The sequence below is a fragment of the Polypterus senegalus genome, chromosome 5 (genome assembly GCF_016835505.1).
Source record: "Polypterus senegalus isolate Bchr_013 chromosome 5, ASM1683550v1, whole genome shotgun sequence".
NCBI classification, from domain to species: domain Eukaryota; kingdom Metazoa; phylum Chordata; class Cladistia; order Polypteriformes; family Polypteridae; genus Polypterus; species Polypterus senegalus.
Window position 1 is genome coordinate 1834129 of NC_053158.1, and position 26112 is coordinate 1860240.

The 26112-nt window shown below is 46.6% G+C and overlaps 1 protein-coding gene across 1 annotated transcript in view; it reads left to right on the forward strand.

The window, feature by feature from the left end:
- The window catches only part of cubn (cubilin (intrinsic factor-cobalamin receptor)), a 279179-nt gene that overhangs the window by 32019 nt on the left and 221048 nt on the right, over window positions 1-26112 (forward strand). Inside the window, 9 exon segments of the mRNA XM_039754274.1 lie at window positions 1509-1627; window positions 3189-3423; window positions 4262-4443; window positions 9482-9644; window positions 14309-14499; window positions 20800-20956; window positions 23288-23466; window positions 23561-23726; window positions 25208-25433. Coding sequence (XP_039610208.1) covers window positions 1509-1627; window positions 3189-3423; window positions 4262-4443; window positions 9482-9644; window positions 14309-14499; window positions 20800-20956; window positions 23288-23466; window positions 23561-23726; window positions 25208-25433 — 1618 coding nt within the window.

Below are 26112 nucleotides of genomic sequence, written 5' to 3' on the forward strand. Positions count from 1 at the left end.
CGCGACTAAGTTGGGTTTGGTCAGGTGGAATACATTTGGTGTCTTATCAGAGGAAGCGGTGGGTCCAAGATGGAAGTCCCACTTTAGCTGAAAAGTAACAACTTGACCCAAAACAACTCAAGGATTGGTGGTCCTGTAAAAAAGAGCAGACGTCTCGGGCCGGAAAGTGGCTGCCAGTCGCGAGGGTGCGTCGTCTTCTGACCTGCAGGAAGTGGACAGCACTGGACTTCTGGGAGCCACTCAGCTGGTCTTGTGTCTTGCTCTGGGGGTCTTCTTGTGTTAAAGATTGAGGACTAGTTGGAAAAATCAAGAATGTGACACTTGAAGAGATAACGTGTGTGGAAATAGTTTGATTACACGGCGTTTAATGAACGCTGACTGTCTCATTACGTTCTGCTTTTACTGTGCGTCACCATTGAAGCAACTTGAGCTATCATGGGGGGCAAAAATGGGGGTCATATTTTAAAGCCAGGGAAAGCTCAATGTGTCTTTTTCCTTTTAAGTTAATGATAAGATAAGATGGATAGATAGATGTGTAAGGCACTATATAATAGATAGATAGATAGATAGATAGATAGATAGATAGATAGATAGATAGATAGATAGATAGATAGATAGATAGATAGATAGATAGGAAAGGCGCTATATAATAGATTGATAGATATATTTGAAAAGGCACTATATACTCGGTACGACACCATGTAATAGACAGATCTGAAGAATGCTTGAGGTTTTCTCTGTCCGTGGTTTTCCAACAGGATGGGTCATCTTTGTTCCTGGTGATGCCCTTTTGGATTTGGTGACGTGGCTGCCACCTTTCAGAATAAACAGATAGACTGATAATAGTTCATTTGTCCCCAAGAGGTAATTAAGACTTTAGAAAAGCAAAAAAATACAAATTTCATAACCGAGCACAGCCTTCCCAGCGCTCATAAGGACATCTGGCCTGGATGACAAGAGATCTTCTTCCCTCTGCTGAGAGGCCTGTAGCTGTTAAGATGAAGATGTTCTCAGATCTGCCGAGTGGTGGCACACGTTTACATGTAAAGGTAATTAACATTTGGGGTCCAGTTTCTTGTGTCCACACGTGCCACACGCTGATGGAAGTCCAAAGTCCTCCTGGTCATCTGATGTTGAAATATCACCTGTGCTATCAGCTCTTCAAATTAAATCTCAGAACTTTTTCTTTGGTTCGTTTTGGTCTGATGAATTCTAGATGAGGTTCTCTACGACTTTGGTTTCGTTTTGCGTGTCAGGCTTGTTACATAATAATTTGACTCTTGGTGGTCTTAACATAAAGATTTCACATCTCAGTTCTTTGCCTAGTTTTGGTCTTGTGGTTTGCCAATTTGTATCTGCAGGTCTTTGTGCTGCCCCCCGTCACATGGGGTGTCATGGTGCTTGGATTTTCCCCACCAGGATTTATTTGTACATCGTCTCATATCGTTATGCGACATTTCAATTTGCTTTCATTATTAAATGTCTCCCTCTGCTCTTCTCCCTTCTAGTGTGCGGTGGCTACCTAACTGGCCAGTCGGGCACCTTTAGCTACCCCAACACACCAGGTGGTGAGCAGTACGATCATCAGGTCAGCTGTGCTTGGGTCATCCGAACAGATTCAGACAAGGTGAGTGCTGACTGCAAACGTGAGGCCGAAATCAGAGGTGGGGGACGCCAGGACAGATCCAATGGCCCAGCAATTTTCTCATCCTGAATGTTTTTCCTTCCATGTCCATTAAGAAGGCTGTTAGGGTGTTACGCCATGTGGTGTCTCCGGTGTGGATGGAGTAGAAGCCAAGGGAGGTTATACTTGGGTTAGCGACGTCTCACCCGGAGTGCTGTGTGCTGTTTGGGTCTTAGTCTTGTGCAAAAGACGTCCACAATGCCTCACAATGACCGCAAGAGCCAACCTTCTTCTTCGTCTTCTTCTTCTTGTTCTCCTTCGTCTTTTTCATTCTTCTACCTTCTACTTCATCATTGTCTTCTTTGTCTTCTTCTTCTCCTTCTTCTTCTTCTTCTTCATCTTCTTCTCCTTTTACTTCTTCTTCTTCTCCTCCTTCTTTATCTTTGTCTTCTTCGTCTTCTTCTCCTCCTGCTTCTTCTTAGCTTTCATCCCATGCTTGTGGAGGGTCAGCTGTTGAGCAGAGACTTTTCCACTTCTTTCAATTGAGGCCATTTTCGGGGGGCAAAGTCGACTTGTTGATATCTTCCTTGATTTGGTCGAGCCAGCGCTTTTTCGGTCTTCCGTGTGGCCGCTTGCCACGTGGGCTTAGTCATAAAGCCGTCTTGGTCAGTGAGTTGTCACTGCTGTGGATGACATGACCGTGCCACTGGAGGTGTGCACTGTTCATCTTCTCATTGATCGACGGCAGGTTATGATCTTCTGAACATCTCCATTCATGGTAGAGGCAGAGAGCCCACCGCGGCATTGGCATCTCCATGACGTCTAGCACCTGCTCATCCTGGGTGGAGGCCCCATACATGGCCACTGGGTGGACGACTGCCTTGTTGAAGGATCACAAAGTGACGTCACTGTGGACGCTTGGCCAACACAAGCCCACTTACCCCTGTGGTAACTTCTTGAAAGCCAGAAAGGCTCCTGAGGCGCCACTCTCATGGTCTGAAGATCAAGTGAGCCTTTTGCCCTTCTGCTCCACAGGAGGTTTCTGCCCTTACTGAGCTCATCTTAGAGCTCCCCCGGTCAAACTCCTCACCTGCCACTGTCTCTGGGGGGCTTCGTATTCCGATCCCATTTTGATTTTGATCTGTTGTGAGTTTTTGCCATCCTGCCCACGTCCTTATCAGCCTCATTTAATATTAAACAGTGTGGGCACCTTCTGCAGTGTTTGGGTTTAAAATGGGGAGGGTGAGTCCACCAGGCCCTCTGTGCAGCCATTTGTAAAGGAAGGGTGGGCTGCAGTGGTCTTCTGGCCTAACAGCAGCCATGATGCCAGTCCATCCCCCAAACCCCGCCCCCCCACGCTGGCCTGTGGCACACGTGGCAGCTCCCTGCTATGTCTGCTTTCCCTTCTGTCTCCATTGTGTGTGCCCCCCTTGCCCTGCACTGGGCGGGCACCTCATTCCAGACAGCTGCCCGGCCTAGGCGTGACCCACCCAAGAGTGTCTTAGTATCCCTTGTGCCCACCTCACATCTTTTCTTCTTCTCCTGTTTTCTGTTTTTTTTGCAGATCGTCCATATCACATTCCCATATTTCAGCCTGGAGAGCAGCGTCAACTGCAACTTTGACTTCCTGCAGATTCACGACGGAGAGTCGGCCTCGAGCCACATGATTGGCAAATACTGCGGCAACACGAGGCCGCCAGACATCGCCAGCTCCCATAATTCCTTGTACTTCTGGTTCCGCTCCGACCACTCCGTCAGCGCCGGTGGATTTACTGTGGCATGGGACTCGCGGGCACCGGGTAACGCCTCACTTCCTGTTGGCACATTGCAGTCTATTTTTTACTCTGAGCATTTGAGACGAGCAGCAGTGTGCCCCCAAAACCTCAGCCGGCACCTCATGCCCACCTCAGCCCCGGTGTCGTCCTTTTCTGCTCGCGTGCTTAGCCTGAGATGTGAAACCGGACGCCAACTCGCTTCGAGAAAACCCCAAGAGCTGCGATTGATAGATGCGGTCAGAGCTGTGAGAGGAAGTGGCAGAACGGCGCTGTACAAATGTCAGCGGCTTTCTAGAATTCAGTAAGGCCGTGGGCTGCAGACTCGAGCGCAAGTCCCGGGGGTCTCGCCGTGACGGCAATAAATGGCGATGGCTTGTGGGGGCCTGAGGCTCAGTGTCTCCCCCCGCTCTTGGTGTCTGGTGGGCACGGGCCTCTGACATGATCAAACATCTCAAAGCGTAGCGGGCATGGAGGCCGGGCAGAAATTCACGTGCTGGGTGGGTGAGGCCACTTGGTAGCTTTTTATGTATTTTTTTTCTCACTCAAGTAAAACTAAACTTCCCAGAAGCAGACGGACGGCTGAGTCGACTCGTGTTAGTCATTTGGATCTCGTCCTGATTCATTTCTTTAGTTAGTTAGATGGTTGAATCAGAAGCCAGTGCGCTCCATTAACCGGCTGAGGACCTTCTGTTTCAGCTAATGAGACGCAGGCCTCCTCGCCGAGTTACACAAATGGCGTGTTTCTGTTTTTATGCCAATAAAGGAAAGAAGAAGAAAAAAAAAGTCCGTTGGATTCGTTTTCAGGCTCCGCCTGCGCCTTTAATTGTTTCCTGTCTCTCTCTCTCTCTCTCTCTCTCTCCAGAGTGCGGGGGCGAGCTCACTGCCACATATGGCTCCGTTTACTCCCCTGGTTACCCTGGCAACTACCCGCCCAACAGGGACTGCTACTGGACCGTTTCGGTCAGCCCGGGCCTGCTCATCACGTTTGCCTTTGGGACGCTGAGTCTGGAGCACCACGCCAACTGCAGCTTTGACTACCTGGAGGTGAGTCGCCCTGCTTAGCCACCAGGGGGCGCTGCGCCCCGCACTCCATCGGTCAGCCGGCTCGGTTCAGTCCACCGTTCAGTCACCTGACCGATTAATTGATCAGTTGATCCATCAATTAATCAGTCAATCCAGTTTTGGAGATACTTTCAAAAATCCCTACACTTGTAATCAGTTTTTCTCTGAATCTCAAAGTCAACTTCCCACGTGTCAAATATTCAACAGCCTGTCACATTGAATAATGGATCAATCAGACGATCAATCAATCAGGCAATTAATCAATCAATCAATTGATCGATCAATCAGTCCAATCAATCCAATCAATCAGACAGTCATTCAATTGACCAATCACACAATCAGACAATCAATCAATCAATTGATTAATCAGTCTGTTAGTAAATAATCCCATCAAAGCAGCATTCATTCACTTAATCAATCAATCGATCAATCAGTCCAATCAATCAGACAATTAATCAATCGATCAGTCAATCAGTCAGTCAATCAGTCAGACAATTACAATCGATCAGTCAATCAATCAGTGACTCAATCAGTCAGTCAATCGACCAGTCAGTCAATTAATCAATTGATCAGTCAGTCTGTCAGTAAGTGATCCCATCAAAGCAGCGTTCGTTCACTTTATCAATCAGTCAAGTGATCCATTATTCACGGCGTCACTAAATGATTCAATGAAGCCGTCAGTTGCTTTTCACTGTTCAGCTAATAACACTTTCATTCTACGAGCGCAGCACAACCCAACACGGCGTGTCGTTTCATATAGCGCCTTTCACTAAATGTGAACAATTCCCACTTCAAATACAAGTACAGATGACTGGATGACTAAATACACTGCTGGTCCACATGAATATGCAGATTTATTTAAAGCACGCTAAAAGCTGATCAAACATCAATGGAAACCAACATCATCTGTCCAGCAATTAATCAATAAGCTACAGCCAGACGACAGCAAAGGACACTTAGGGTGCAAAAGAGAAAATGAGGGGACACAGTGACAGCCCTGAAGTCCTCGACTCACCGAACCTCCGGGGTTTTCTATATTGGAGTCTCTGCTGGCTGTCCAGTCAGACGAGAGGATCTTTCCATCTGATGATTCTTTATCTCAGGTGACTTTTCCATGGGCAGGAGAGCAGTTGGCACCAAGTGGCACATCCAGCTGGCGAGAAGAGACACTTAGTGAGGGTTTATAAATCTCGTATTCGTAATACGTGCTGTGTGCACAGCAGATCAACAGCTCTAGTCAGGGTGGACTAAAGTGAACTTGCGAGTCTTCAGCCTGATTTAAAAGCTGAGGATGAAGCAGGCAGACCACTGCACATCTTCTGGACCCTGTAGCTCAAAGCTGGACCTCCTCCCGCTGTTATTTTATAAATCCTTGGAATCAGAAGCAGGCCGGCCTCTTGAGATCTTCATGAGCGCTTGGGATTGTAAGTACTGACACCTTCAGATAAGTAAGCAGACCCCCGGCCATTTAAGGCTTTATAAGTTGTGAGGGATGGGTCGTGCCCCCTTGTCTGACCAGTATAATGGCAGGTCAGCTAGGGAGCTGTGATGTTGCCCCTCCGCACCAGAATGTGGACACAGAAGGATGCTGCACTAGAGATGACACTGGGGACGGCGTCCCAGCAGCCCCGGGAGGGACACTCTGGTTGGGCCAGGAAGGCTAAAGGAGAGGATATGAGCAGAAGGCCAACCATTACACGGAGTGGCAGCATCCTATCTGGGAAGCCATTTTTTTTCCACAGACATGGCTGTTTTGTTTACAGTTGCCATGGAAGTGTGTGACCTGTGATGTCATCAGTGGGATGGGCTACAAGGTCAGCGTCGGGCATTTTCTAACCACCTGACATTATGGAGAAGTCCTCAAAGATTTGCTTCTGTTTCCTTTGCTAGGAGACTTTAGGGCTTCGATTCTGCATTTTGACACCCGTGTGTTTGCTGTCCTGGTGTTGACCTTTGTGTGTTTCTCTTGACTACGTCCAGCTCCTGGTCCTTTTCTCTCTGCTTTTTTTATTCTAGCAGGTACTTTTGGGGTTACAAAAGCAGGTGGGCTTACCTAACTGTACGTCGTGATCCCTCTGAACTTCTGCATTTTTTCTTCTGCCATTATGAAGATGTTTTTCCTGCCTTTTCCTTCTGGCAGTACACGTATACAGCTTTGTGAAATTGGCTCGAAATTTAATTTTGCATGCAATTATGAAATTCACTAAAGTTAGGTTTTTTTTTTAGTTATAATTGTTTTTTGGGGTGGAAAGTGCAGATTATTGTGACCTCACAGCCACAACCGCTATCATCTATCATCTCCAGTGCCACCCCAGTCTCCCACGTGCTGTCATCTGCCTCATGTTTTGTTGTGGTGGGGTCCTCTTGTTCAGTTTGTGCTCTTTCGTCACGGACTGGGATTCCCAAAGCACATAAACCCCAATAAGTCCCAAACACTTCCAAGAATGGCCACTAGAGGGAAACCCGGCTAGTAATGACGGCAAACACCAAACTTAAAAAAAATAAAAGAGTTCCATCCATCCATTGTCTAACCCGCTGAATCCGAATTCAGGGTCACGGGGGTCTGCTGGAGCCAATCCCAGCCAACACAGGGCACAAGGCAGGAACCAATCCTGGGCAGGGTGCCAACCCACCGCAGGACACACACAAACACACCCACACACCAAGCGCCAATTCAGAATCGCCAATCCACCTAACCTGCATGTCTTTGGATTGTGGGAGGAAACCGGAGCAAACCCACGCAGACACGGGGAGAACATGCAAACTCCACGCAGGGAGGACCCGGGAAGTGAACCCGGGTCTCCTAACTGCGAGATAGCAGCGCTACCACTGCGCCACCGTGCCGCCAAATAAAAGAGTTTTATTTCCAAAACAAATTCTGTCAAACAGTGAAACAGTGACAGACATAAAGGATTTGCGGAGACAGGGAGGCAGTCCCGAGCATGCCCAGTCCCAAAACAAATTCCAAAATCAGGGGCAAAGACGTCAAAAAATCTCACAGTGCGCACAAGCGCCCTTCAGTGACCCCCTGCCACGTTCAGAATGAAGGCCAGAAACTGAGGATGACCCTGCAGAGTTAGAGGGTGGAGGGCGGTCCCTGGCTATGATTGGCAGGTGGCCCCGCCTCTCGGGTACCACCCACAAAACACATGGGACTTAACACAAGCAGCTTAAAGACTCAGAATAACACACATAATCAGCAAAAGGAACATTAATGTAAAGAAATGGCACAAACATGAATGTAAAAATGAATAAAAGAAGACTTTGAACCGAAACATGACGTCTTCATTATGTAGACTTTAACAGAACGTGTCCAGTTCTGTACTCTCACCACACTGCCGGGAATTGTCGTTCAGCAGTTTCTTTACATCTTTAACCCCAAGCAATTAGAGCAGAAGGAGAAAATGTTACAAAATTACATACGTATTATAGATGATGTGCCCAAAATATAAGCAAGCAGAGTAATAATGTTGAACTAAAGATAATAATAATAATAATGATAACACAAACTGGTTCATCATCCAAAGTGCTTTGTTAACCAGGGGGCCTGTGTCCTTACAGTTCAGTTAGCCCCTGGTCCAACATGGTCTGGCGTGCCCCTTGGATGGAGTGGCATAAACAGACTGCGTGACTTGTGTGAATGTGGCGGTCACGGTAGAGAATGGCCCCCCACACGGACCGAACACACAGAAGACATTTTGCTTTTCTCTCAGCCATGAATCTCAGTGCGGTCTTCTCGTCCTTGATGCTCACTTCGGTTAGCGCAGACTCGGCCCCCGTCTAGTTGTGGCTTCTTCATCTCAGTTTCCTGCGTCCCCCCAGGCTAGCTGAGCGGCTTCAAAGGATGCAGTTTCGGACAAACCAGAAAGAAAGGACATTCTGGTAATTAAGTCATAAACTGCCTCCTCAGTCCTGCTTCTCTCTCTCCAAATCAAAAGTGTACTTGTCACCTCCTGGGGTGGAGGGCGGTCCCTGGCAGTGATTGGCAGTCGTCCCCGCCTCTAGGGGAACCACCCACAAAACATATAATACAAAATGGCTCAAAGAATGTTGTGCACCTCTGGCCAACTCTCCCCCTTAACAAAAGATCTCATCTACTCTGGTAGGTCACAAATGTCCCTAACCAAGGACTCGCTCGTACAGCGCCCCTGCATTTCAAAGTTAGACGTTGAGAGACAATCATAAAAACAGAATAGCCTTTTTGTTCGATATTACAGTCCATGACACTTGATCACCACCTGCTCTCATATTCACACCACTGGTTCCATCCCACACCCGCTCATCGCGGTCAGAGGTAACACCAGCAGAGCTCAATGTCCCGTCATTTGGTCCAAGTCCGGATCCTTTTGGACAAACAGGAAAGAAAGGACATTCCGGTAGTTATCTCATAAACGGCCTTCTGAGTCCTGCTTCTCTCTCACCAAATCAAAACTGTCCCAGTCAAGACCCTTCTTAGACCCACTGGTGGCCACACACGCTGGCCCAATGGAGATGAGAAGAGTCTCCGAGACGTCCACACATCAGTGATGTCCAGCTGGGCACTCCTTTGCCATCTCTGCGCAGACATCGAGATAAAGGGTGCAGATGCGGTGAAGCGATGGGCCGATGACGTGAATTTTCAACGTTGTTTGCTTCATATTCCGTTTTGTGGGAATCCTGTCCTTCATCACTAGAAAAGGCCTTTGAAGTTCCGTGTTTTACTGTTTGCTGCTTTTCCTTATAACGGCGCGTTGTGTGGTGATCAGCACAGGCAGCTGAAACGGGCCGCCGCACACGTGAGGTTAAGGACCCCCGTAAAGCTGTAACCCTCACACGTCAGACTGAAGGCTCTCTGTGGTTTGGAGTTAATAGCGAGATGAGTGAGCTTTCAGTTTAGACTCGTAGACCTGGAGATCCTTCAGATCTTCTGCTCACAGTTCTCACCCAGCACAGAGCACAAGCTCTCATCCCTGTCCTGAGGAGCGCCACTAAAATGTCTGGTAGGCCTTTAATCTGTCTCTCTCTATGTATTTTTTTTCAGATTAGGGACGGTCTGCTCCCTGAAGATGACATCCTGGGTTTGTACTGCAGTACTGGCTCTCCTGCTCCACTGAGGACCACTGGACCGTATGCTTGGATCCATTTCCACTCTGACTTTAGCGTCACTGACAGAGGCTTCCACATCACCTACACCACCTCGCCATGTGAGTACAAGTGATAGGTCAGCAGGTCGGGGGGTCCAGCGGCTGGAAGAGGGCACTGCTCAGTCTCCTTTAGTTTTATAGTGCCTTTCAGATTGGAGGCAGACCTGAAGTTACATTGTGTCTTGTCGTCAAAGACCTAATAACTGCAGGAGAAGCACACCAGCAGCAGGAAGTCAATAGAAGAGGCGTCCTGCCCAAATCAATCACCTTTTAATGCCTTAGTTATAACGTAACAACGATTGTGACAACAACCCGCCATTCAGCCCAACATGCTTGTCCATCCTAAAATACGCCAATAATGATGGTGTTTGCAGTGTTTGAAAGTGAGAAGATGATGAGGAGTGGAGAAGAAGTGGACTGGTGGGCCGATATTTAAGAATAAGGAGGATGTGCAGGGCTGCAGTAACTACAGGGGGATAAAACTGAGGAGCCACAGCATGAAGTTATGGGAAAGAGGAGTGGAAGATCAGTTAAGAAGGGAGGTGAGGATTAGTGAGCAGCAGGATGGTTTCATGCCAAGAAAGAGCACCACAGATGAGATGTTTGCTCTGAGGGTGTTGATGGAGAAGTGGAGAGAAGGACCTTGCATTGTGTCTTTGTGGACCTGGAGAAAACATATGACAGTGTAACTGAGAGGAGCTGTGGTATTGTATGAGGAAGTCGGGAGTGGCAGAGAAGTACATAAGAGTGGCACAGGATATGAAGTGTGACCGTGGTGAGGTCTGAGGTAGGAGTAACAGAGGTGGGATTACATCAGGGATCGGCTCTGAGGACTTTCTTATTTGCAATGGTGATGGACAGGCTGACAGACGAGATTAGACAGGAGTCCCCGTGGACTGTGATGTTTGCTGATGACATTGTGATCTGTAGTGAGAGTAGGGAGCAGGTTGAGGAGACCCTGGAGTGGTGGAGATATGAGTGGAGAGGAGAGGAATGAAGGTCAGTAGGACCACCAAGACAGAATACATGTGTGTGAATGAGAAGGAGGTCAGTTAATGGTGAGGATGAAGGGAGTAGAGTTGAAGGTGGATGAGTTTAAATACTTGGAATCAACAGTACAGAGTAATGGGGAGTGTGGAAGAGAAGTGAAGAAGAGAGTGCAGGGAGGGTGGAGTGGGTAGAGAAGAGTGTCAGGAGTGATTGGTGACAGACGGGTATCAGCAAGAGTGACAGGGAAGGTCTACAGGACGGTAGTGAGACCAGCTATGTTATATGGGCTGGAGACGGTGGCACAGGAGACAGAGCTGGAGGTGGCAGAGTTAAAGATGTTAAGATTTGCATTGGGTGTGACGAGGATGGACAGGATTAGAAATGAGGACATTAGAGGGTCAGCTCAGAGAGGCGAGATTGCGTTGGTTTGGACATGTGCTGAGGAGTGATGCTGGGTATAATGAGAAAAGGGTACTAAGGATAGAGCTGCCAGGGAAGGGGAGAAGATGAAGGCCTATGGATGTGGTGAGAGAGGACATGCAGGTGATGGGTGTGACAGAGCAAGATGAGGAGGACAGAAAGATATGGAACAAGATGATCCGCTGTGGCGACCCCTAACGGGAGCAGCCAGAAGAAGAAGAAGGATGACAGTGTTTGCAGTGGTGGCCAGGAAAACATTTAATCTCATGTTTTCAGAGAAAATGAAGATCACAAAGTTCTTGATGCAATGAACTTGAAAGCTGAACAACAGAAAACAAAATGAAAACCTCGATGAAAAAAAAAATCTCAAGTGACTCGTCTCACGTAATCCTCATGCCAGGCGTCCTGTCGTAAGCTCCCGACACCGTGGTCGCCTGCTTCACGTTAAATTAACAAAAGTGCAGCCCCTCAAATGAGAAAGAGCCTTTGAATCGAACACCCGCCCCCCTTTCCTTCTTTGGTTTGCCCGCCCCTTACCCCCTCATTCACTGGTTAACGTGGCACCTCAGGTCCTATCAGCATTATGGAGCAGTTTCACGGTTTGGCTTGACCTTCTTTTCTTTCTGACTGTTCCTTACTCTTTTCATTTATTTTCTGGAGACCATGGAGTCCACTGGTTTACGTTTGGTGGTATTTGAAAATGTTTTCAATGGCATTGAATATGAACCTGCAGCCTTTAGTGGTTGCTCTCATTAGTCAATTCCTGTGAGAAATTCTTCATTTGTCCTTGGGCTCTGCTTGACGCCTCCTCGATTTGGCTCTGAGTTGTTGTTCTGTTTTACGCTTGAAGTCCCACACCGCCTCCCAACTTGTTTCAGATTTCTACCTCTTCATGTTTTGACTTTTGGCTTTGCGACTTTTCTCGATTCCCATTTCACTTCAAACTGCCACCCTGAGCAGACAAGACAAATTGGGTGTCAGAGAAAAGCAGACAATTCCAAATTAGATGTTAACTCATGTAGGTGCTGCTTGAGTTTCTTCAACAAGCAGAAGGTTCATTCAGAGCGGAATGCAGCAGCATCCCAAATGGACACATTTTGTTTGGAATGTGGAATTCTCAGAATACAATACAATTTATTTGTTGTGTAGCCCAAAATCACACAGAAAGTGCCACAATGGGCTTTAACAGGCCCTGCCTCTTGACAGCCCCCCAGCCTTGACTCTCTAAAAGACAAGGAAAACTCCAAAAAAAAAATGGAAAAAACTTGGGAAAGGCAATTCAAAGAGAGACCCCTTTCTAGGTAGGCTGGGTGTGCAGTTGCAGTGGGTGTCATAAAGAAGGGGGTCAATACAAAACACAGACCAGGATGCCTTCCCATGTCAGGTGATTCTAGACTGGCTCTTCATTGGCTGTAGACGTCCCTCATTTACATTTTGGTGATTATTTCCCGACTCCACGGTTGGCTCCATGCGCCCACTTCTGTTTGGGAGAGCCTCTTAAATCTGCCAGCTGAGATGAGCCAAGCGAATGAGGACACCACAGTAACCAAAGGGTAGGTGCAGCAGCGTTCAGAGCTTTATCGAACAACAGGCGGCATCCCAGATGAATGGTGCCGCGCAGTTCTTCTTCTTAAATACATAAATAATCCCTTAGAAGTCCAGGTAAGTGTGCTGGTGGTTAAAATCAATCCAGAAATGAAGAATCCATTAAAATTGTATGCCAGAATGTGTCCATTTTAAAAACTCACAAGCCCTTAACCCTCAAGGGACCCTGCAGCAGAGGAGATTCCCAACTGACGGGCACAGCCGGCCTTCCCATATAGGCTTGTGTCTCTGCAGCAGGGGGCCACACCTCGCCTCGCCTGCCACTCCCCAGACTCATGCAGGAGTGACTCACGTGTCCCACCGCACTCCTGAAGGACCGCTCAGTTGGAGTTGACCCTCTTCAGTCCCGAGCAGCGGCCTCATGCCACCCCCAAGGGGGGCTCTCCTCCTGGCTGCCTTTCTCGTCTCCTCAACACCCTGCCATCTCCTGATCCTGCCACATTCATTCTTTCTCCTTTTTTATTTTCTTGTATATGAAGTATAGGAAATGTATTCGAATCTTCCAAAGATTCGATGTCGAGATTTTGATGAATCTTGAAGTTTTAGACCTCCCAGAGTCAGAAAATACCTTTTTTGTAACGTTGTCTTTGTGTGTCTGCAAACATGATAACTTGAGTTCGCTATCACTTACCCAAACAAATTTTGCACAAAAGTATTTGGTACAAGACGTAAATTTCTATCAGCTTTTAGGCTCTTTCCGTTAACCGGCAGTGGTACTTTACTTTACCTTTGATTCATGCAGCTGCAGAGTCCGATTTATTCAATCTTACTTTTATGATAATTATTAATTTGATTTGATTTGTTGTCGATGGTTCTTTAATGGGGTGGCACGGTGGCGCAGTGGGTAGCCCTGCTGCCTCGCAGTAAGGAGACCCATCTGGGTTCACATCCCGGGTCCTCCCTGTGTGTGGAGTTTGCGTGTTCTCCCCGTGTCTGCGTGGGTTTCCTCCCACAGTCCAAAGACATGCAGGTTAGGTGCATTGGCGATCCTAAATTGTCCCGTGTGTGTGAGTGTGTGTGCCCCGTGGTGGGCTGTTCCTGCCTTGCGCCCTATGCTGGCTGGGATTGGCTCCAGCAGACCCCTGTGACCCTGTGCTAGGATGTGGCAGGTTTGCGCTGACTGACTGACTGACTGACTGAATTTCTAATAAGTCCAACTGTTTAACTCTTTCGATTCAATGTCGCATCGCTTCTCTGTAATCATAAATAGAAACCTTTCCTGTTTCCTGCCTTGTGCCCTATGCTGGCTGGGATTGGCTCCAGCAGACCCCCGTGACTCTGTAGTTAGGATATAGCGGGTTGGATAATGGATGAATGGTTCTTTAACATGCATCATATAAAGATATAATTATTGTGTTGTGGTTTACTCCTCAAATATCAGAGTTTATGAGAAAGTCGAGGGGAGAGCACTCCCGATTTTTACAGTTGAAGTTAACGTCCGTCTCCATTCTTTCAATCCTCTCTCGTCCCCCTTCTCCTTTTATATTTATTTTGCCCAGTAGGGTGCAGGTGTGACGTATCGCTCTCTCTGAGGCACAAATGAGCCCCCTGACTGATTCTCACTTCACCATCCCTCAAACGCACACACCCACCTGTGCCCGACTTGGACCCAGCACCTTACGGGGCCCCCCCGATCACTTATTTCAAATCCACACAGAGCCTCGGACCCCTTATCCCGGCCACTCACTGCTTGCCCTTTTCTTCCCCAGCGGACCCCGGCTGCGGAGGCACATTCACGGACAGCGAAGGGATCCTCATCTCTCCCAACTGGCCCAACGCGTACGCCAACAACCGGCAGTGCATTTACATCATCAGACTGCCGGCCAATGAAGTCGTCTCCCTGAACTTCACCCACCTGGACCTGGAGAGCCACACCAGCTGCTCTTTTGACTACGTGGAGGTGAGCCGTCATCGCGTGGTGTGTGTGTGTGAGTGTGTGTGAGTGTGTGTGTGTACAGGACCTTAAGATCTGTCAATGAATTTAATGGAGGCTGCAGTGTTACAGATGTCAATGTCACAACATCCATCCATCCATTATCCAACCCACTATATCCTAACTACAGGGTCACGGGGGTCTGCTGGAGCCAATTGCAGCCAACACGGGGTGCAAGGCAGGAAACAAACCCCAGGCAGGGTGCCAGCCCACCACAGGGCACACACCAAGCACCTACTTGGGACAATTTAGAATCGGCAATCCACCAGACCTGCATGTCTTTGGACTGTGAGAGGAAACCCACGCAGACACGAGGAGAACATGCAAACTCCACGCAGGGAGGACCCGGGAAGCGAACCCAGACGGGTCTCCTAAGTGCGAGGCAGCAGCGCTACCCACTGCGCCACCGTGCTGCCCGTGTCACAACATCGAAGGAAGGAGGGAATGAAACGCTCCGTGCTGCTTATCCCTGTCAGCAATCTCATCACAAGTCAAAGTCAAATGTTTAGTAAGAATGCAGTCATTCATCTGAGACTACTGGGTGTCTGCTTGCTGCAATTTGCAGACATTACTCCACAAATCTGATTGCAAAGAGTTTAAAAATTTAATGATTTGAGTTGCTATTTTGTTTGTGATATGCTGTGTAAAGTAACAGAGAGGAAGAGCAAGACTGGAGGAAGAGACGGGTAGTGAGATTAAAAACTTCACAATAACGAGGACCAAAAATTGAAGTCGAGAAGTCAATGCCTTTGGCAAAAATATGAAAACAAAACATCAAGGAGTCCAGCGAGTGTTCAATAGGAAAAAAATAAAAGTTTGTTATCCAGCATCTCCAAAAAAGGGAAACCCGCCGAACGGCGGACCTTTAAACCCATCACATCACGACATCGTGGACCTCCAGCCAGGTGCGCCATCTTAATGACGGGTGGGGAGAAACGGCAGCGGTCGTATCACACAAAATGGCGGCGATAACCAGTCCCATCAATTAACAGACTTTATTTTAATGTCAGGCAAGGATTTCTTCACCCCACAGACCCTTAGAATGAAGCCCAAAATAAGTAAAGCCTCAATTTTAAACCTGAAATAATAAAAAAACACACCAAGTCAGAGCCAGGGCACATAACTGAAACCTACTAACCCAAAATTTAAAGCACAAACATCAAAAATAATGAAATAAAATTCTAAATTTAACATACAAAAGGAAAAAAAGGTAACACTTTGAATTGTGTCCGTAATTACACTGTAACTACAATGTAATTAATTATTACTCCGTACTTCCTGTGTACCATTTATAAAAGATCTTGAAATATCATCGATAACCTAATTCTCCGTTACAATCTGTCACAGAGTTGTAGTTCCATAGCCGGATGTTTTATTACATTTTGAAAGTATGTAAGTACACTTGTTTTTGGATCAGTGATAAATTGTTACATTGTAATTATAAAATGTGGAATAGCAATGACAGCTGAGTAATTAACTATAGCATTACTTTCTATTACACAATGAGTACGGAGTAAGAACTCGTAGTTACACTGTACTTACTGTGGAAGTCGGCCCGGCCGGACGCAGACAGGCAGACACCGTAGGTTTAACACCCGACACGTTTATTCATATTATTTCCAGTGACGCCGCACACAATGCCTTTCTCTTCAGGTCCGCCTCCACTCCTCTCCTCTCCTCCCTTCTTCATCCCGACTCCAGCCTTTTATATCCACCCGGATGTGCCTCAGGTGCCCTCCAATGAGCTCCTGGTGTGGCAGAAGTGTTGAGAACCAGGGCTCCTCAGGCATCTTGGCGCCCCCTGGCGGTGACCACGGGCCCCTATACTGTTGAGCTTCCGTGGTCCTTTCCCGTGGTCCCCAAAGCCACCAGGGCGGTCGCCCCCTCGTGGCCTGGAGGAGGCGTAACCCCGACTGGGTAACACCCCCAGCCTCTCGCCACATTACACAGGTAACTACGTAGTAGGTACAGTGTAATTATGGACACTTCATGTAAAGTGTTACTGAAAAAAATGTATTATATATATATATTTATATACAGTATATATATGTAAGATCCATCTGTCTGTCTGTCCACATTTCACTAGAGAACTACTTCACAGATTTAGATCTTTTTATTTCTAGAATTTGCTTGAACGTTTCGGTTGATTTTGCGACTTCTCTCATCACACTAAGTATCAGAGTTCGATGGCTGGAGTGATATAATCTGAGAGAGAGGCTGCGGGCCAAGGGGAGGGGGAAGAGTGACATCAGGAGTAGAGAGCTGGGCGGGGCCTCCTCACTGTCCTGTTTCACTACTATGTGGGCGGAGCCACAGGGGACAGCTAATGTAGAGATATGTGTGTATATATATATATCTACTAGGGGGCTTCGCTCGCCCACTCCCGGGTTTGGTTAACCAGATATACAATTTAAAGAGATTAATGGGAATTGTTACATATTATTTTCACTTTTACTTTAAAACGTCAGTTTAAAAGAAACAATCTTTGGAGTTCACTTTCCTTCAAGATCGCATTGAATGTTGATTCCGTGTTTGGACTTTCGTCGTGACAAAACAACGTATAACTGCCCGTGAATGAATATCGTTTCTTTCTCTCTAATAAATGAACCGACTTTCTCGAATGTTTGTTCCTGCTCTTTCTTTTTTCTCGCTTTGTTGTTGACGTGTCATTCTGAACACATAAAATGATTGTCCTGATAAAATTTATAAGAGCTGAGAGCGCAGGAAGTGTGTCTGACAAAAGCATTCACACGACTGAGAGGTTAGATGACCGAGGTCTTGTTTGAAAATAGTTGTAAGGAGGGCGTGACTTGAAAGAATCTCATGTTAAACGTCACCGTCTCACGGGACTTCATACCGCACCAATGTTTTCGGAATCTTTTAATTCTCACTGGCAACACGAATAGGACGATCTACAAGTCTCCGACTTAAAGTTTACATTCCGCTATTTCACCAAGTAATAATTTCTGATTATTAATGCGATCTGTATTATCCTCTTTTTCAGACTTTTGAATTTTCGTACTTTTATTATCTCTTACCTGCTGTGTACCTCGCCAACATTTTTTTAATTCTTTACGACGTTCTGCTTTGTCATCTACTCTTTGTCCTTTATTTCCAGCCCCGAGTGTCCTTAAATCTCTTTCTTCTGGGACGTATAACGGCGCTCACGTTATGGGGGCTGAATGCACGCTAAGTGACGCGGTCGGATCAGCTGCTGGCTTGCTGCTGCACCTGCTGGTGTTCTGCTTGTCACGATGCACGTCGATCATTTAAAAGCCTGTACAGCAACCACTTGCCTCAACCTCAACCCCTTGTGTCAGCAAAAGTCGACAGCCGCCCTAAAAGAGTTAAGGAACTGCAAAAACAGCACAACACACAAAACTTCTGGGGAATGGGTTTATCATTCATTTTTGATGCCATTTTCTTTATCAATTAAAAAGGTTAACCCCTCGTTTTGGGGGTTTCTAGAGCCTGTAAAATAGACAGATAGATAGATAGATAGAGTGAAAGGCACTATATTATGATAGATAGATAGATAGATATGATGAAAGGCACTATAAGATAGATAAATAGATAGATAGATAGATAGATGTGAAAGGCACTATATAATAGATAGATAGATAGATAGATAGATACTTTATTAATCTCAAGGGGCAATTCACAATGACACAGAGGACACCGATAAAGCGTTAGGGTACCACCTTGGTAAGCTCGTATAATTGGACATTTTGAGCAGATTATACCCTTAGTTATTCTGCAGTGATGGCTTCTCAGTCACGAGTCCAAACACAGCAGTAGATAAAGGAGGGCGGACACCGCAGATGACAGTGCCAGTGATGGTGGGGCCGTCCGTCAATCACGACAAAGATGGAAAGGATCAGAGAGCAGCACCAACCCCTGGCTCAGTGGGTAACTACATCTACCAAGGCCCAGTAAGCTGCCTGTCCTGCGCACTCGGGTGACAAGCCCCAGATTCCTTATTCATTTTTTGATTGAAAGTTCACAGTTGTTTCAATGAATTATTTTGTGCCATTTCCACAGCCTCTTTGCTCATTTTGTTGTCTGGTAACAATGTGACAAACTCAAAGACCTCATCCATCAAGCTGCCTCCCCCTATTGGTCATTCCACTGCTGAGTCAGCGCTGGACCAGCCAATCCGGTGAAAGGACCCCTCTGTCCCACGATTCCTGCGATCCTCCATCAGAGATGACTTTACCTTAGGCAGGCAAAACAACTTGGCAGGTGGGCCTTGGCACTGAGTGCCAAATTTGAGTACCGAGATCAGAAAAGAGTATTGGGGATGTGTGCCCACCTTGGGCATTTTGAATTATCCGCAGTGGCTTGGGTGACACGTGCTGGCGGAGAACTGCAGCAGCCCAGATGTCACTGGACCAGAAGTTGTGCTGCACAGTCTGACCTTGTGGATGTGGTATGGAGTGAGTGAATCTGTAAGACGGCGAGACCACAGCAGGCGTGGTCAGTGAAGAAGAGGAAGATAGAAGAGAGTGGTCAGCCTGGGCCTTTGACTTCCTCCAGTTATCCTCCGCTCTGCCCGTAGGCTTCAATGAGTTTTAGAAAGCCATTGCGTGAGAGGAGAGACGTTATGAAGGCCAGAAGACAGAAGTGAGCCCAGGGTGTTGGTGGCAGCAGTGGCATCAAGAGAGGACAAGTGGTCAGGACGGTGAAGTTGAAGTTTTGACGGTTTTGTGGTCCTTTATCGGTTCATACACAGAGTCCAGTGAGATTCTAACTGCCATCTGCTGATCAACATGTCAACACTCGTCACCAACTGTGATTAGTGACCCTTCCCTAAACTTCAGTCTACTCACACAGTCACTGCCCTCCTTAGGCCTTTCCTGTTGATGACCTTCTCCAAATCCTCGTCTAATCTTTTGCTACTTTTCTAATGTAAGATGAATTAGGAGACGGTTGAGGTATTGTCCTCCTCCTCCTCCTCTTCCTCACAGGACCCTGCCCAAACGTCATCGTGTGACCGAGTAATAATAATAATAGATTTTATTTATAGTCATAAGCCACCCCGCAGCACACCAGCCTGGAATGAATTCCAGCCTTAAGAAGTTCAAGAAAAGAGTCGTTCATTCGTGAGGCCTCTCGGGCTCTTCGGTTTTCCATTGGCCTTTTAATTGAACACATGAAAAAAAAAATGAAATAAAAGAGTCAGCTTGTCACACTCGTCATCCTCCCCCCCCGAAAACCCCTCATTATTAAAGCCGCACTCTGTGGTGAAAGAAAGGAAGGCAATGTTTAAAGTTGGCTTTGGTGGATTAATGTCCTGATGCTGACAGATGGAGACAAATTTAATAAGGAAGATGAGTCACCGCCATAAAGATGGTCTTTAATTGTCTCTTTGTTCTGTGTGTCCTGCGCTGACACTTGGTGACACGGACTCCTTGACCAAACCACTCCTGCTGGCCACCACATGAGGTGCGGAGAAAACCCTTGTCACCAGCAGTCACCGACATCGGACCAAAGTGTGCCACAGGGTGGCATTGGACACCTTAAGGGGGTGTCGAGTTGGCCAAGGGCTGCCACCCTTGAGTTTGTCTTTACGGAGGAGCAACATGAGAAGTAACACAAGTGAACTGAAAATGAACTCACTGGGGGGCAGCACACGGTCACCCCGGGCCATTTTAGAATTGGAGACCATCAAGAGAGGAAGGGGCAGGAAACCCAGCCTGGACTGGGCATCTATCTAAATGGCAACTGAATGAACAGTGAGGCCTTATATTATATTATATTATATTATATTATCCATCCATCCATCCATTTTCTAACCCGCTGAAACTAAACACAGAGTCATGGGGGTCTGCCGGAGCCAATCCCAGCCAACACAGGGCACAAGGCAGGAAACAAACCCCGGGCAGAGTGTGAGCCCACCACAGGGCACACACACACACACACACACACCACCAGCGACAATTTAGAATCTCCAATCCACCTGACCTGCATGTCTTTGGGTTGTGGGAGGAGACCCACGCAGACACGGGGAGAACATGCAAACGCCACTCAGGGAGGACCCGGGAAGTGAACCCAGATGGGTCACCTAACTTCAAGGCAGCAGTGCTACCCACTGTGCCACCGTGCTGCCATTATATTATATTATATTATATTGGTGTTGTCAGGTACAGAGCCTTCAGAAAGCCTTCATTTTTTTCCCTCAACACCCCAGAATGACAAAAGCGAAACCAGGAAGTCCAAGTTTAGCAGACATCTTCTCATTTTTGCCGTCTGCTCCTTCTCCTTAAGGTACGTGACGGATCTTCAGAAACTGATCCATTGATTGGCAAGTACTGTGGAACCAGCGCTCCGGCTCCCATCACGTCATCTTCAAACAAGCTGTGGATCAAATTCAAGTCTGATGCTTCGGTGACAAGAGGAGGCTTCAGAGCAATTTATAAAGTCGGTAAGCTGCTGCTGCTGTGTGGACTAGTGTTTGTTAGATGAACGACTGCCATGTATTGCATGTTAAAACCAGCAAGAACAACGCACTTCTAAATATTCTAACTAATATTTTGTACGGTACATTATCAAATATCAAGGACATGAAGTAATCCAGAAGACTGCAGTAGAAACATTCAGCTGTAGGACAGAGCAGAGCATACAATCTACAGATGTCTCATCCAACTTAGTAAAGGAAAAGTATCTCTATGTCTAGCTGGCTGGTATGTCTCTGTTATTCCAACGGATGGGGCATCACAGACATTTCTAGTAATATAATGCATTGCATTTGCCATTCCAACAGATGGCAGACCAGACACATGTGTCATAATATAATGCATTGCATTTGCCATTCCAACAGATGGCGCACCCCAGCATAAACACTGCTTTAATGAATGTCATACCAAATGCCATATAACACAGGTGTATGCATTTCATTAAACATTCCAACACTTGGCACATCACAAACATTAGTAGTAATATAATGCATTTCATTTGTCATTCTAAAACATGGCACACCACAAATAGTTGTAGTAATATAATGCATTGTATTTATCATTCCAACAGGTGGCTCATCACAAACATAAACACTGCTTTCATGAATCCCATATCAAATGACACATAACCGAGACACATGCTTTGCATTTGTAATTCCAACAGAAATGCAAATAATGACAGTTTACAAAGTTTATACGGTGAGGACTGTAGTGGTGCCCTTCAGCTGTGCCTCAGCCCAAAATTCAAGAGAGGAGTCCAGGAGAACATCACAGAAGGCTTTCATTAAACGGCAGAAGAATAAGCAACACATCTGAACAATAAAGTATATGAACAGAAAGAACCCTCTGAGAGTCGCTCGCTGTACAGCGGTAGGTAACTCCTGGCTGTGTCACCCAGTGCTGCTAGGAGAGGCTCCAGCCCCCTGTGACTCTAAACTGGACTAAATGGCCTGGCAAGTTGGTGCTTTCATTTTAAGGCAGAAATTAGTCACTGATTTGTAACCACAGAAATGTGCAGCCGCTGCGGTCGGTACAGGAATGTGACGGACGGGAGGATCGTTACTCACACAGATGCTTATCATTAATGTGCTTTAAATTGTAACGTTTCTCTCCAGTACAGTTCCTTATCCGCATCCAGTCATCTCGCGTTCCTCCCTCCGCTTTCTAGTGAGTGTGTGGCACGCTGAAATGGAAAAAAAGGCCACAACCGGGAAAGCCATTCATGTTAAATGAATCTGAGAATTTGTGCCGACCACAGGACTTGGGGGTTTCCATGGCAACAGAAACAAATGGAGTCCATGCCCGCGCCCCGACAAGGTGGGCACACAGAGGCAGTGTGGGAACGGCAGAGGAGCCAGGAGGAATGACGTCATCAGAATGTGCAGACGCGTGTCATGACGGCCCTCGGGTTTGACTTTTCTTCTAGACGTCTCTTGTGCTCTTATGACATTTTGATGCACACACACACAGGGTTCAATGTGTCAACTGAAATTGAAACAAAAGTCTTTTGAGATGGTGACAAATATTTTGCCTAATTTTCATGGGCGTCGCCGTTTCAGAGCTTTAATTTAATTGTTGCCAGGAAAAAGAGACAGAAGAGCGGCAGCAGGTTAAATGTCAGTGTGCCTCACCTGAAACTGCGACTAAAACCTTCGATCTCGATGTGACTTTCACTGAAAGCACCCGTCAAAGAACCGTGAATTCCGTTTTTCACAACAAAGTCATTTTGATTCCGGGGTTTCGACCCTTTGCTTTCGTTTTCTCATCTTTGGGTCCCCACTCCACTTCTTGTGCTCGTTCCTTTACTTGGGAGTTGTGAAAAGTCCTCAGTTGTAACTAATTTATGATAAACAGAGTGTGAAAAACTTTGCATAGTAAGATGGCAAACAAGCAAACCAAAAACAAAGTCCTGACTTGTAGTCAAAACGCCATCTCCAGCTTCTGTACCCTGAAGAACAAAAGCAATTCAAAAGACTGCAAAAGATTTTTAGAAACGATCCGCAATCTCGGACAGCGCTGGCTCTTGTGATCGCCTCACTTTCTTATTCATTTTTAGAACAAGTTTTTGTTAAGATGTGTATGGGCTTCCTGCTTTATGTGGGCTGCAGAATTTATGTACAAAATCCACGTATGCAGTAGAGGCTCATTTTCATTTAAAATATAATGAATTTAAAAGCAAACAGGTTAGGACAGTTAGCAAAGTGGGTGGGCATCGGTCTAACTGAGCCCTACACTGGCACTGCGCCTGATTCTACTACAGACGAGATGAGTCTTTTCACTGAATGTTATTTTGTCCCCAGCGTGTGGTGGCATCTTGTCTGGCAGTGGTCAGATCCGATCTCCATACCACCCGAACCCCTACCCACACAGCAAGACCTGTGAGTGGGTCATCACCCAGTCTTCTGGACAAGTGGTCACCTTCAGCTTCGAGTCCTTCGACATCGAGGGCGGATCGACCTGCTCCTTCGACTACGTGGAGGTAAAGCACCGGGGTGGAGTGATGGGGTCTTAGTCTCATACTGTAGGTGCCATGCTGTACGGCCACTCACCTTTATCTTCTGTGCCTCTTACAGCTCAGGGATGGGGCATCTGTCAGCTCCCCGCTGATTGGGAAATACTGTGGCACCCAAATGCCACCCGCTGCCCAGTCCACCCAGAGGTCCATGCATGTCCGCTTTGTTACCGACTCATCGGTCTCCAATCACGGCTTCACTGCTCAGTATGCAGCAATAATGGAGCGTAAGTATCGGCAAACACTTTCGGGTTACACCTGTTCTTAGAATTTCTATTAATTCACTTCAATGTATATTGGGATATTCAAAGGAGGCTGTTATGGGGGTCCTGTTAAGTCTTGAGAACCTTCACGCAGCTTAATGGTACCTGCATACTGCAGACCGGGGCAATGAATTACCACATCTCATTAGGGGGACAGCAAAGGATCTGACGGAACACAAAGAACAAAGAGAACCAACAATGGATCTCAGCAAATGACATCTGAAGGGTCGATGAAGAAAGGGAAGGTAGTGAAGCATTCATTTATATGAATAGAGGTGAAAGGCACTATATAATGATAGATAGATAGATAGATAGATAGACAGATAGATACATAGGTACATAGATATGTAGGTGAAAGGCACTATATGATGGATGGATAGATAGATAGACAGATGTGAAAGGCACTATATTATAGATAGATAGATACATAGATAGATAGATAGATAGATAGATAGATAGATAGATAGATAGATAGATAGTGTGAAAGGCACTATATAATGATAGATAGATGATAGTGTGAAAGCCACTGTATAACAGATAGATAGAATGCCCATTAGTCGGGGAGCCTTCAACCCGGCTAGCCGCCATCAAAGGTAGCATTTAATTCTGTTTAGCACAAACATAATCTCCGAGAAGCCAAAGGCACAGAAGGCAATGCCAACTAAGACAGGCGATGCCAAAAGTGATTAAAGTCCCAGTGCACAAAATCCAAAGAGTGGTCATAACACAGAGAACAGCACAGAATAAACTCAAAGGAACACCTCACACCACAAGTGCCTTCATAATGAACCGCAAGGTACTCTTTGTTATCTTCAGGCTTTGATTGGCAGTGGGCAGTCCCTTGATGGTGATGGGCAGGTCTTGAAAACCACCCACAAAACCCATGAAAAATAAAAGAAGGTAGATGGTGTAGAAGAAGAGAACAAGACAAAGATGAAGGTTTGAGGATCCACCCGCATACTGTAGGTGAATAGCGAGTTGATACCCTGCAGTGCAATCTTCTCAACAGTGAGTCTTTGAATGACTGACTGTGGAGCAGTGATGGTAGGCTTTATTGTTCCTGAGGAGGAAGAGGAGGGTCGATGGGATGAGGCAGAAGTGAGGTCACTCGATGGCGTGGTCTGGAGGTGTACGTGTAAGTGGTTCTTGACTTGGTGTTCCTGGATCTGCAGGGATGGAAGAAAAGGCATTCGCAGACTTATTCACCCTCAGTCAGCCCCTGCGGGTGCCTCCCATGTGCCCGTGTGTGACAATGGGTACACAGAATTTGCATTTGAACTGCTGCCAGGGGAGGAGCCCTGGTTGACATGCCACAGAAGGTCAATCGTTATTTTATTGAGCTCCTTATAGTGCCCAGCAGAGTCCGATTACATTTGTCTACATGACCCCTGGACGTGGTATTTTGCTGACTTTGCGTGTTTGACTTTGTCTTTGTCACCCAACAGCTTGTGGAGACGTTCTTACCGCTGATCAGGGGACAATCACCAGTCCGGGTCATCCAACCAGCTACCCCCACGGAGCCAACTGCACGTGGCTCATATCGGTCACTCCTGGCAACATCATCCGACTCACCTTCACCTCATTTAACATTGAATTTCACTACAACTGCAACTACGACTATGTTGAAGTTTACGATAATGGCACCGTATCCACTGGAAACAAGCTTGGCAGGTAAGTCCACTCTCTGGTTCTGCCATTTTGTGCTCACTACCCACTCGTCATGTCCAGCACTGATGTCGATCATCTAGACTCTGTGTCCTGGACGCAGTCCCAAAACCCCTTCCAAAAATGTCCACTAGAGGGGGATATCACAGTCAAACCCCGGCAGGTAATAAGGCAAACACGGAGTCTTTTTATAAAAGATTTATTCTTCACAAACCTGTAACAAGAATGATGCTCCATAGAGCACAAAAGACAAAGAAGGAGTTACCAGTAACACCAAAGGCGATACAAGACACAGCAGGGGGTCAAAAATCTAGAAATCCAATAATTCAAATAAAGTCCAAGTGCCTAACGTATTAACAGTGGACCATCAGGAACCGTGAGAGACCCTCCAGATTTACAGGGTGGGATGGGCAGTTCCTGGTGGTGATTGGCAGTTGCCTGAGCCTCATGAGGGACCACCCACAACACACATGGAACAAACACGGGTAGCTTACATACGGTGGGCATAGAAAAGAACCCCCCCTTTGAAATATTCCCATGTTTTTTGCTTTACAGCCTTAAATGTAAACACACACACTAATATTTTTTACAGCTCTACTTACTCAATGCCACCTCTAACATCCAAGTGACAAACATCACAGCTACAGTTCAGAAGAATTAAAAAAAAAAAAATCAAAAACAAGAA